The following is a 12,192-nucleotide window of genomic DNA, read 5'->3' as shown; positions in this document are numbered from 1 at the left end:
TCACAATATTAATTATCCCATTAGGATCTTGTGTGCTATAATAGTTTTTCACACCAGACAGACTATTCAGTATTTATACATGTGTGCCTTATTTATTTCACTTAAGAGTATATCCTCAATATGTATCCATTTTCCTATGAATGACTCTAATTTCTCATTCTTTATGGCTGAGTAGTATTCCATTTTATAGAAAAAACATATCTTCTTAATCCAGTTTCCAACAGATGGGCAAATGGGCCGTTTCAAGTTTTAGCTATTACCAACTGTGCTGCTATAAACATTGGTGCACATATATCACTGTGGTATGTTTCTTTTAATTCTTTTGGAAAGATACCCAGCAGAGGGATGGCTGGGTCAAATGGAACCTCTAGTCCCAGTTCTTTGAGCTATCTCCATATTGATTTCCATAGTGGTTGCACCAGTCTGCACTCCCACCAACAATGGAGAAGGGTTCCTTTCTCCCCACAACCCCGCCAACATTTGTTATTGAGATTCCACCTCACCCCACAAAGAATGGCTGCTATCAAGAAATCCATTTCTAATTTAAAATATGAAGAGAAGGCAGGTATTCTCTTACCAATGCAATGGTCAAATAAAAAATTATTTATTTCCTTCCTTTCTTCCCTTCATTCGTTCCTTCCTTTGCTCTTTTATTTATTTTTTCCTTTTGCAGTACTGGGGATTGAACCCAGGGCCTTCACACTGAGAAACATCTCTGTCCCTTTGTAAATTTTTTGAGACAGGCTCTTTTTAAGTTGCTAACTGGAATTACAGGTGTGCAGCACCATATCTGGCTGGTCCTTCACATGTTTGAAGCTATTTATACTCTTTTCTCTGGATCTTATTTCTCTCCCTAGTAATATACCAAATTATAGCAAACATCCCCCTTACCACTTAATGTCAGCTCTCTCTGCTTTCTTGGGTCCTCCTTTACTTGCCTCTAGATGATCGTTGTACTATGTGTTTACCAACTTGTTTACCTCAGAGTACTTTTAGGGCTGTTTTCCTGGTAGCTATTAAGCTTTGTTAGTGCAGCCCACCATTACATTAGGTGCTTTGGCAGCACGTGCTTTGCTTTGCTGATTTAAACTATCTGTTGAAATCTCCCTTTGTTTCTACTTAAGGGTAGAAGCCATGCATTCCTCATATCTATCCAGTCATATATTAGTTGAAAGTCAAGTATGAAAATTTGGACCGTATCATTATCCCTGTTGAATTGCATTTTGGTAGAGAATCTCTTGTAAATTTTCAATATGTACCCAAGAACTGTCAATGTCAGCTATACCATTGGGAAAACCATTCAATAGTTTTAAATACTACTACTACTAGTTGTAGTAGTAGTAGTAGTAGTAGTAGTAGAAGATGTCCTATTGAGTGTTCACTACATGCTGGTCATTATAGCTCAGTATTTCCATGTGTATCCATGGTAGTTTCATACAAGAGTGAGAAGAAGTACATTCTATTAATACTAATATAGGATATTAGAAAGGAGAAAATTATCATCACTTTTAAGGATATCACATAGAAATAACCACAGTTGACTTTTATACATGTTTTGTAGCCTTTTAAAAATACATATTTCTTGGGCTTATCTGTTCATCCCTGGCTACAGTGACCATTTCTTCTAAAAATGCAATGTATTCTATTCCATCTTCCAAAGAGACTAGTAAGTGGCAGGAAATTATTATTTTTGTACAGTGATTATATGTTCTGTTTATATCCAGATTAGTAGATCCATGTAACTTTTGTAAAATAAATTTGCAGTGAGAAATAACATAGCCTTAATATCATTTATATGTAATATTGGTTTGTTAATTGAAATTGAGTGACGTGGAATAATTGGTAATATTTGTGTGAGTTTATAAAATTTTATTTAGAATATCTGTTTAATTATGACTGGGGAAAGAAAATAATAGTAGCACATTTTGTGAACAATTATTTTTAGAATAGAATTAAAACAATCTTTTTTTTACTTGTATACTTAGAATAATCACCTTTTTCCTCCAACAAAAATGTATTTTTCAAAGGAACCTACCATCCATGGACTCAGATTTCTTAGGCAAATATCTTGATACTCAGGTTTATTTAGAACATTGTTAAGTGAATTGAGGGAGAAATATATGAGCTAAGAAAAGAAAATGTCTAGTAAACAAGACATTTTGATTGCTTGTTTCGCTACTCAGGAAACTAGATTTCTCTAATTCTTTCTGCCCTACTCTTTTAAACACAGCAAGGACAATTTGTTACTGCTGTTTGTTAAATCACTTTCCTGTGAGGGCGCATTTACACATTTAAGATGGTGGTTGTTTCTGCCATCACGTAGGTGCGGCTTTCTTTCTGAAATGCTTCTGATTTTTACCGATAGCAGCCCTGATTATCTGAGCAGCAAGCTCGGTCTGGACCCTGACCTTTGTTTCCATCCTTGAGTGAGCCTGCAGAGTGAATAGTTCCCTTCTGATCACTCCTTTTCTCTCTTCCCTTCTCTTCTGGAAAGCCTGGGTGAATAAAGTACCATTTCCTTGCCCAGAATGAGCTCCTTCCATGTGTATTTCTTTTCATTGGAAAAAAAAAAAAAAAGATCAGCAGCTATCTAGGTCATTGCAGAGTAGTTGGAAACTCAGGCCTCGTAACTACAACAGATTGGCCTAAGTTTTGTATGGTACTGTGTCTGCCAGAAGCAATGGGTCTGTCAACTATGCTTTAGCGTCTGTGCTTAATGCTGCACTCTGGTGATGTCTGTGGTCCTTAACAGAGGAGAGCTCTCAACTTGTGGAAGCCAGACTACAGAGGTGCATAGAGCAAGCAAATAAAAGAAAGGTGGTGATGACAATAGTGGTTAACATTTAAGAGACATTTACTGCGTACCAGAGACTTATCTACATTCTCTGTATAAGTTCTTAATGATCCTATGAAGAAGTTACTAATGCACTTATCGTACTTCACAGATGAAGAAAGTCTTCACAGGCTGAAGAAAGACCAGTAGAGCCTGTGCAGTAGCATAGGCTCTAACTTGAGTCTCACAGTGGTAGCCAAAGGTGGGATTTTAAAACCACTCCATGATCCCCAACATCCTTCACTCAATCCTGACAAAGAAGCATTTCATTTAATTTTAAAAGTGTGTCTTCTTTGCAGACACAGCTTCAAGAGATTTCCTGAGACTTTCTCCTCTAATTCACATTGTCACCTCTGAGTCCATTCGTGTAAAAATTTTGGTATCTCTACTCCTTGAAGCCTGTGTTCTTAACATTTTTCTTTGGAAGTTAAGCCAAGTGTTCCACAAAAGTGAAGTGCGGTGTGTTATCAACACAGAGAAAGGGCCTAAATCATTGGATAGATTGTGTATACTGTGTGGGTCAGAATCTTGACTCTGCCAGTAACTAGTTCCTTGACCTTTAGAGTCTCCTTCATTTGTGTCCTCTTCTTGTCTGTAAAGTGGGCATGATAATTTCTACCCACTGCATACCATTGCAGTGAGAAGTACATGAATTAATACATTTACATCCTTGGAAAAAAGCCTGGAGCACAATAAATTTCAATTAAACAGTTCATTATTATGGGAATAACTGGAAAACTAGTAACTATAGGAGTTTTGCTACTGATTGAATGGGGATAAGGTAACTCGGATAACTCCACTTGGACTGGGAGGGCTTCATGGAGGACTTATGAAACTTCATGATTAAACAATGGGAGAGATTTTTATAGGATGGGGATGGTAAGGAGAGTTGATGTGGGATTGAAACATTGCTTAAAGAAATTTTAGAGCCATCGAAGTGTAACTATTTCTTAAGTTTTTGATGGCAAATAGGTTTCAGCTCACAGGCCAATTTAGATACTTTTAATGCAAAACTGTTCTGAAGGCAAATCTAGATGGAGCAGGAATTGAAATCAGTGGGAAATTAGAATTTCCAAAGGCCAATATTGGGATGTGACAGCATATATACCAAATATTTGTTCTATCCATAGTGATTTTTGAAGGACAAAGACCTGAGTCTTATTGCCATTGTTCCAATCCCCTGCTCTTTCTTCTGTGAGCTGCCTCCTTTGGCATGTAAGTAGAGGGTCATGAGGACATTGGAATTTTGGGGCCCTTTATGAGAAACCATGGTCGTTCAAGAAACCATAGTAGGTTTTTTAGCTTTCCTATTACTGGGTCATAATACTTGACACTCAAAATTTAAAGAAAGAGAAGTCTTTTTGGCTCATGGTTTCAGGGGGTTCAGTTTTTGATGAGCTGGCTGCAAGGCAGGAATATCATGGAGGAAAGATGTGGTGAAGCAGGGGTGCTTATTTCATGGTGGTTGGGAGGCAGAGCAGGGAAGCAGCTCCAGAGAAGGAGGGGCCAGAGACCAGATACAGTCCCCAAGGTCACACCTCCCTGACCCATCCAGACACATTCAAAAGTGTGATTTACCAAGTTGACATATCAGGATCAACAGTCACAGTAGGACTTAAGTAAAGGAAATACCATGTCCAAAGAGGCATATTAGGAAAGAAAATTTAGTAACATGGGAGAAGTGAGAAGAAAGAGGATGATGGTACAGCAAGGGAGATCTTGCTGTTCTTAGGGCTATAGATTAAAAATTGTGTGTGTGTGTGTGTGTGTGTGTGTGTGTGTGTGTGTGTATGTGTGAAACAGAAAGCTAGCACAAATGGGAGTTATTAGTAAGAATCGTCATGGTGCTTGGTGCACTGGATATGTGGAAATAAAAGCAAACAATTCAACAAGTGTTATGGTTATCATACTATCCATGTGAGCATGTTAAAGACTTGCTATCCAGAGAGTTTAGCATTTAGGTCAGATGTTGCAGGTGCCCATGGTATTGGGTCGATAAGCTCTTGGGTGCTGCTGTCTTTGCAGGGAAGGCACTGAGAGGAATGGGTAGAAGAGTGAGTTTGCGTTTGAGTTCCGTAACAGTGAAGGGAATGAGTTTGAGCGGGTTGCACCACGTCCCTGAGTCTCAATCCTTCACCTCTAAGTTAGGGATGAGCAGACTGCTGTGCGGAGCAGCTGAAATAAAGTACACAAAGTCCCTACTGTGGCCACGGGCATGGAAAAAGACCTCGCAAAGGCTGGGTCTGTCCCTCTCCCTATGCCTTTCCATCTTGGTCACAGCTATCACCAAAGGCAGTCGGCACCATGTTGTGGGTGTGCGACATCTCAGAGCTCTGGACACTTTATTATTCTCCTGAGAGGAGAAAGTGTGAGCGCTGAAGTCATCCAGTTACCATTCCTCTATCTCTTTACACGTAGGAGCAATTTTTGTGGTTGCTTTTGCTATTCATATACCATACCATTTTTAGAACTGAAAAACAAGGAACCACGATTTGCAATTTAAATGAAGGGCTTTAGGCGGAGGGGTGTCTATGAATGAGCCCCCACTACTGTAGTTGTGCAGCTTGTAACGTGTACCCTTCTTAGGGACAGACACCAAGGCCTTCCAGGATTTGAGTGAGAAAGTGGAATAATCATTATATCGCATAAATCCCATGCTTCCCATGAGAAGGTAAAGTCTATACATGGTGACAGAAGCACCAGACCAGTTATCAGCTATGTGGTCCTGTTTCCTTTGCTGTCACCTGGACAAACAGGTGCCGGACAGGAGCAGCGTGAGGACCGAAGAGGTGACCTGTAAATGACCTTTGGCAAGGTCAGGCTTGTAGCAGGCACGCAGTGAACATTTGTACCTTTGTTCCTCCACACTCCCCGAGGGAGGGGTTCCCACCGTTCACCGCTCTGTAAAGTTGTAGAGCTGATTAGACCTTGGCTAATTGCCCAGTGGAGCTTGTAGTCTTCCTTGGCCTTGATTTGCCCAGGCTGCATGCTGCTTTTCAGTGACTTACATAATCTGGAGTACCTCAAAATGTCTGAGTTAGTGGACTTGGAGAGCTAAGGGGCAAAGGTCATGTGGGAAATGATAGGTTTCAGGGTACCTTTCCTCAGTTACCTTTAAGTGTTTGGGGTGCGTGTGCGTGTGATCATTGGTTAGACCTAGATTTAAAATAAATTATCTTGTAGAAGGCAAAATAAGAAAGAAGCAATAAAGTCAAATCCTTCTTTTTTTCCCCTTTTTTCTTTATTGGTATATTTAAGGTATACAATACAGTTATATTCATCATTGGAACCTTTACATGATGTATCTTGGTTCTTATTTTTTCCGCATTCCCCTGCCATCCCTTCACCCCGCTACCCTTTCCTATCTACAGAGACTTTGTTTCCATTTTTTGCCTTTTCTCTTGCTTTTTCTTTTCCCTTAGCTTCTTTCTTAAAGCCATTATACTTAGAATGAAAATATTGAGGTGGATGGAAATTGAATTTTACTTCTCTTGTAGCCTGGTCTCTGTAATTTTGTTTTACTCTATTTCTGTTACAATAATGGTAACAAAGTCAGGGTCTTATTTACTTTTCTCCACTGGCTGAGACAAAATACCCCACATCCAAAGTTGAAGGGAAAACCCTCAGTTCGTAGAGGTTTCAGTCCATAATTGGCTGGCTCCAAGGCAGGGTGGCAACAGTTCCTGATGAACCCCAGGAAGCAAAGCAACTAGGGAACAAGGGAGGGGTCCTGAACAACATCTTTCTGCCCCTTTTATTGTACGCAGACTACTTAGGGCAGGTAGCACTCACACCCTTAATCCTAGAACTCTTGGGCCTAGCATTGCACCAGGAATGAGTTAACTTGTATTTAGGGTTATCCTCCCTATGAGACAGGAACTGTTCATATTTCTGCTGGCTCTAAACCTTCAAGTCAATCTTCGCATCTATGGAGTTGTAAAATAATCCAGTCAAGGGGAAGCCAGTGGAAAGGATGAACTAAGCACTATACTGAAGACAACTGGACGTTTGATCCTCTTTCCCACTTTTAGATGACTTTTGTCATTCAATCCTTGCTTTAAAAGGTGACTTTGTTTCTAAAACTTTACTTCCTTTTTCTTCTCCAGTTTTTACCGGTGTATGTTTGTGGTCTGTGTTAAGTGCACTGATCATGGGGAATTCATCTATATACACACTTCAACTTGGTTCTTTTTACTTCCTTTCCCTGCTCTTCTTTCCATCTCCCCCATTCTTAGGTCTCCTTCCCATCCTTTCAGAGGACCAATTCTCTGATTCATTGATTCTTTGTATCTTCTTAAAAAGTTCATTGTTTATCGGTACATTTTAGATATACAATATGATGGTGTTCTTCATTGGGAATTTGTACCTTGACATGATATATCTTGGTTTTTCCCCTATCCCCCTGACCTCCCTTCAACCCCCCCACCCCCCCCATTTACAAAGACTTTGCTTCCATTTTTTCCTTTCCTCTTAGTTTTTCCTTTCCCTTCTTTTCTCTCTGACGCCCCTCCTACTTCCCCTTCCCCTTTGGACCGTTTCTTCCTATTTCATGTTATCTATTATATGTTTTGATCGTCATTTATACTTTGTTTCTTATACCAGAGAAGCTATTCAGTATTTACACACGTGTGTCCTATTTATTTCGCTTAAGAGTATGGTCTCAATATGCATCCATTTAGCCATAAGTGTCTCTAGTTTTACATTCTTAATGGCTGAATAGTACTAAATTTTATTAAAAAAACACATCTTCTTTGTCCAGTCACTAGTTGATGGTTGTTTGGGCTGTTTCCGGGATTTAGCTATTACGAACTGTGCTGCTATAGACATGGGTGACATGGGTGTGCATATATCTTACCACAGTAATTCTTTGTATCTTTTTTAGTCTCAGTTTCATCACCTTCCAACTTGATCTTTCTTTCCTTCTATTAGTTTCAGATGTGGATTGTCCTTGTTGCTAGGAACATTTCAGTTTATTTTATTTATATGGGATTGTTCTATTCTTTTTGTGCATGCATTCACACTTATAAACATCCCTCTTAGATGTGCTTTTATTGTGTACTGTAGGTTTTGACATACTGTGACTTGATTCCATCATCATTTGATTCTTGAACTTTTTAGTTTCTTCCCTGATCTATTCTGTGGTCCAGTAATTATTCAACAGTGTGTGTATGATTTAATCTCCATGTGTTTGTGGAATTTGTGGCTTCTGTTGGTTTCTGGCTTCCTCTATGATCCAATAGTATGCAGGCAATTATTTCAGTTTTAAAGTGCCACTTTAAAATGTTTGTACAAGACTATCGTTTTGATTTTGACAAACAAATTAGCATAACCTGATGCAATAGATAAGAATATGATTTGTTTAATGAGAAATCTTAATGTTGAAATGCTATCTATTTATTCGGTACCGGGGATTGAACTCAGGACCTTATGTTTGTGAGGCAGGCGACGGCACCACTGAGCTAAATCCCTGGCTCAAACTGTTTATTTTTTTAAAAGATATTTGCTTGTGTCATAGGGTATGCACATTTCTCGAAGCCAATATTTATGAAGTTTTTAATATTCTTGAATAATGTGGTGTTTTAGACACAAGCTATGGGAAAACTGTAACACAATGAACACCATCCTGGCTCTCTGTCCCTAAGTGACTTTCTAAAATCTTTTTCTCCTGGGGCAGACAGAACTACTCATATCTAGGCCCATTAGATGTGACAGTTATTCCTATTCTTTGCTTAGGCCACTTGCTTCGTTGCGATGAACTATGTCACATTTCTGTTCCTTGGAGTTCCTAACAGCACAATGTAAATCACCTCCGTAAATCATTTTCTTAAGACTGCAGCTCAGATCTCAGAGTGTGATTAGGAAAAAAACCATCTAAGTTTGCTCGTAATGCTTCGCAACCTCCTCACATTGTATATAGCACGCTGTCTTTGGTTTGTTATCTGTGTACCTGCCTGGTGCGTTCCACTAGGTATGAATTCTGTAGGATAAGTGCTTGGGACATAGTACGTTCATCGTTGTATTTCTGAATGACCAATGGTTAGCATGAGGTCTTGTGTATCTCCAGACTCTTTGAGGGTATTGAATTAAGGAGAATAGCAGGAGATACTTGGGGAGAACTTAGTACTCTTCCTAGGAAGTAGATTAGTACTTTAGTGAGATAGTTTTGGTCCACTGTTTAGAAAACAATCCAGTACCCTTTAATGCACCAAGCATTGTGCCAGATGCTTTGGACAAAAGAACGAATATGGAGTAGCTTCTGTTGTGAAGTTATGCCAGCCTCTGAGAGGAAGCAGATATATAAATAGATAAATGAAGTGTATCATGGCCCTTGCTCAGATCACACAGCCTGTGCGTGATGTATCTGTAATTACAATCCATGCCTGTTTGACTCTAAAGCCATCAAGATGCTTCCAGAACAGAAAAACCAACAGTACTCATGGTGAATTCTCCTGAGACCCCCTCACAGCACAATAACAGCCTTGCTGTGCATACTCACAGTTTGATAAAAGCATCCTTAAGTCAAACCATTATGTTTTATTCACAAACCAGGTCCTCCAGAAGCTGGGGAAAGCTGATGAGACCAAAGATGAGCAGTTTGAAGAATATGTTCAGAACTTCAAGAGACAAGAGGTGAGAGTCAATTTATCCCATTTCTGGAGTGGGAATCAGTTTAACTGTGTTTGTATTTTACCGTATTCCGCGGGTTCAGTATGATTTGTATGACCTGAAAGATTTATGTTGTGAAATTTAATCTTCATGATGTGGAAAGTTACCCTGACTATGATGTTTAGAGCAGGAGCCTTTGGGACATCACTAGGATTAGACAAGGTCTTCAGGGTAGGGTCCTGTGGCTATGATTGAATCCTGTGGTGCTTAAGAAGAACAGAAACTAAACAGGGTGAAGGGAGGGCACGGACAAGGGGAAAAAAATGAGAACCAAGACCTGTCATGTAAAGGTACAAGATCCCAATAATGAGCGTAATTGTACTGTATACCTAAAATGTACCAATAAACTCAATAAAAGAAAAAAAATGACAAAAAAAACAAAAACAAACTAGAACAGACACATACATGCTTCATCTCTGGTCATGTGATGCCCTGCACTGCCCTGGGTCTCTGCCAGGAAGAAGGCCATCACCAGATGTGGCCCCCTGACTTTGTGCCCCCGAACCATAAGCCAAAATAAACTTCTTTGCTTTGTAACTTACCTGGTCTGGGATGTTCTGTCATTGGTAACAGAAAATGAACTAACAGTTTATATCCAACGAGTGTTGAGACATCGATTTGAGGCTAACACTTGCTAATTCTGCAGGCTCTTTAAGAAAGGGGAAAAGAAAAAAATCTGAGATAATGAAAAGATGGAAATAAAGTGTTTGTAGATGGAGAGGGGAGGAGCGGGTGAAGGGAGGGCAGGGACAAGGGGAAAAAATAAGAACCAAGACTTGTCATGTAGAGGTACAAGATCCCAACAATGAATGTAACTGTACTGTATCCCTAAAATGTACCAATAAACTCAATTAAAGCTGAAAAAAAAATAAGAAGGGCCAGAGAAGAGGCAGCAGGGACTGCAGGGATTGAGCTGGGGCTGAAAATCTCAAGAGATAAGAGGCTTTGCTGCTCTGGGCCTCTTCAGTACAGATGACGATCTAAGATGACACTTTGATCATTTATATTTCAATATATATTAGAGAGACAGTAAACACTTAGGGCACCATGGCTGCAATTTTTGCAGGCTTCAAGGTTATCTTGAAATTATCTTAACTGGTGTTACATTTCCCCAAAGGGGTGAAATAGCTTCTTGGTAAGTGGAAAAAAATGTTACTCTGCTCATTCATAAAGCACAGAGAAACATAAATTAGATACACACACACATCATACATTTATGGTGTTAAAATTTCAGGTAAGTGGAAAAAAATGTTACTCTGCTCATTCATAAAGCACAGAGAAACATAAATTAGATACACACACACATCATACATTTATGGTGTTAAAATTTCAGGGGAGTATGGTTAGGAAAAATGTCTAAAAAGACTTCTAAGAGAAGGTGATAATGGAAAATAAAGGTGGAATAAGCACAATTTATAATGTTTGTTCCTTTTATGGACAGTTATATGTGTAATAGACATAAGGATAATGATACAAATTATTTGATAAATGACCTGGTTTGATTGCTAAGGCTTGGATAATTGTGTAGATTATCACTGTTTTTTTTTTCCTTAGTACTTGGCATTAAACCCAAGTCTTTTATATTGGGCTACATTCCCAGCCTTAAATTTTTTTTTCTTTTTTTTTTGAGATAGGGTCTGGCTAAGTCACCAAGTTGTCTAGGCTGGGCTCAAACTTGTGATCCTCTTGGCTCCGCCTCTCGGAGTGCTGGAATTACAGGAGTGGACCATATTGCTAGGCTTAGAACATCACTCTTTAGAGGATATTTGAGCAGGATTGGGGAAAGAAAGAAAGAAGTTGAGCTTCTGAGGTTAGGAGCCTCAAATGCAGAGGTTAGACCAGCAGTGGAGGAGAGCCAACAGATTCTGGAATGTGGGGTTTGGATGCTGGGCCTGTGGAAGGGCATGGACTTACTTTACTGCTGTCACTGGAGCTGCCACTGTACACAGAGGAAACTGTGGCCTGGGGACAACAACCAATAATGGTCATTCATCCCAGGCTTCACCTGAACTCCTTTCTCCTAACTCAGAATTCCGATCTTGAAGGTCTCCTTCTTCCCTACATGCATCAGGGCTTCTGTTGTTCTTTTGCTATTTCTTCTCATTGAGAGAGGTTATCAGTCCAGCAAGGGTACAGCCACGTAGACCTGTCTCCACCAAAGCTCATTCCTGAATGTCTCCAGCTTCATCCTAGACTAAGTAAGCATTGACAGGTGCAGGTACACAAGGTGTGATAGAAATTCACAGTGAGTGCCTAAATAAAAAAAAAACAACAACCTTTTATTATAGTGACAGGTTTACATGAATCCCCCTCAAAATACTTCCCTTCATTTATCCCATGGAACTTGCACGTGGAACTTACTATCCATGGAACTTACTTTGATCTGGAAGTCCTCTTTTATGAGAGTCAGAAATATGGATGCTGCTGTTGGTACCATCAAAGGGGTAAAGATATAGATTCATAAAACATGTTGGGGTGTCCTCATCCACCTTGTTCACTGGATCTGGCACTGTGTGACTTCTGGTTTTTCCACAAAGTCAAGATGACTACTGAAGGTAAAGCATTTTCAATTAATTCAGGACATCAAGGCAGTCAAGACGGTGTAACTAAAGATATTTAAGAAACAGGACTTCAGAACTGCTTTGGAAAGTGGCAAGAGCACTGGGATAGGTGTGTTCAAAGTGAGGGCAATT

The 12,192-nt window shown here is 39.6% G+C and overlaps 1 protein-coding gene across 1 annotated transcript in view; it reads left to right on the top strand.

Annotated features, from left to right (window-relative positions):
• The window catches only part of Amph (amphiphysin), a 159,246-nt gene that overhangs the window by 28,353 nt on the left and 118,701 nt on the right, over positions 1 to 12,192 (top strand). Inside the window, exon 2 of the mRNA XM_010610871.1 lies at positions 9,383 to 9,463. Within this exon, the coding sequence (XP_010609173.1) occupies positions 9,383 to 9,463 (81 nt within the window). The remainder of the gene's footprint in view (positions 1 to 9,382; positions 9,464 to 12,192) is intronic.

The sequence above is a fragment of the Fukomys damarensis genome, unplaced genomic scaffold (genome assembly GCF_012274545.1).
Source record: "Fukomys damarensis isolate Sample0158 unplaced genomic scaffold, DMR_v1.0_HiC HiC_scaffold_17, whole genome shotgun sequence".
Lineage (NCBI taxonomy): Eukaryota > Metazoa > Chordata > Mammalia > Rodentia > Bathyergidae > Fukomys > Fukomys damarensis.
The sequence above is the reverse complement of the archived record's forward strand: the minus strand, read 5'-3'. Positions and strand labels throughout refer to the sequence as shown.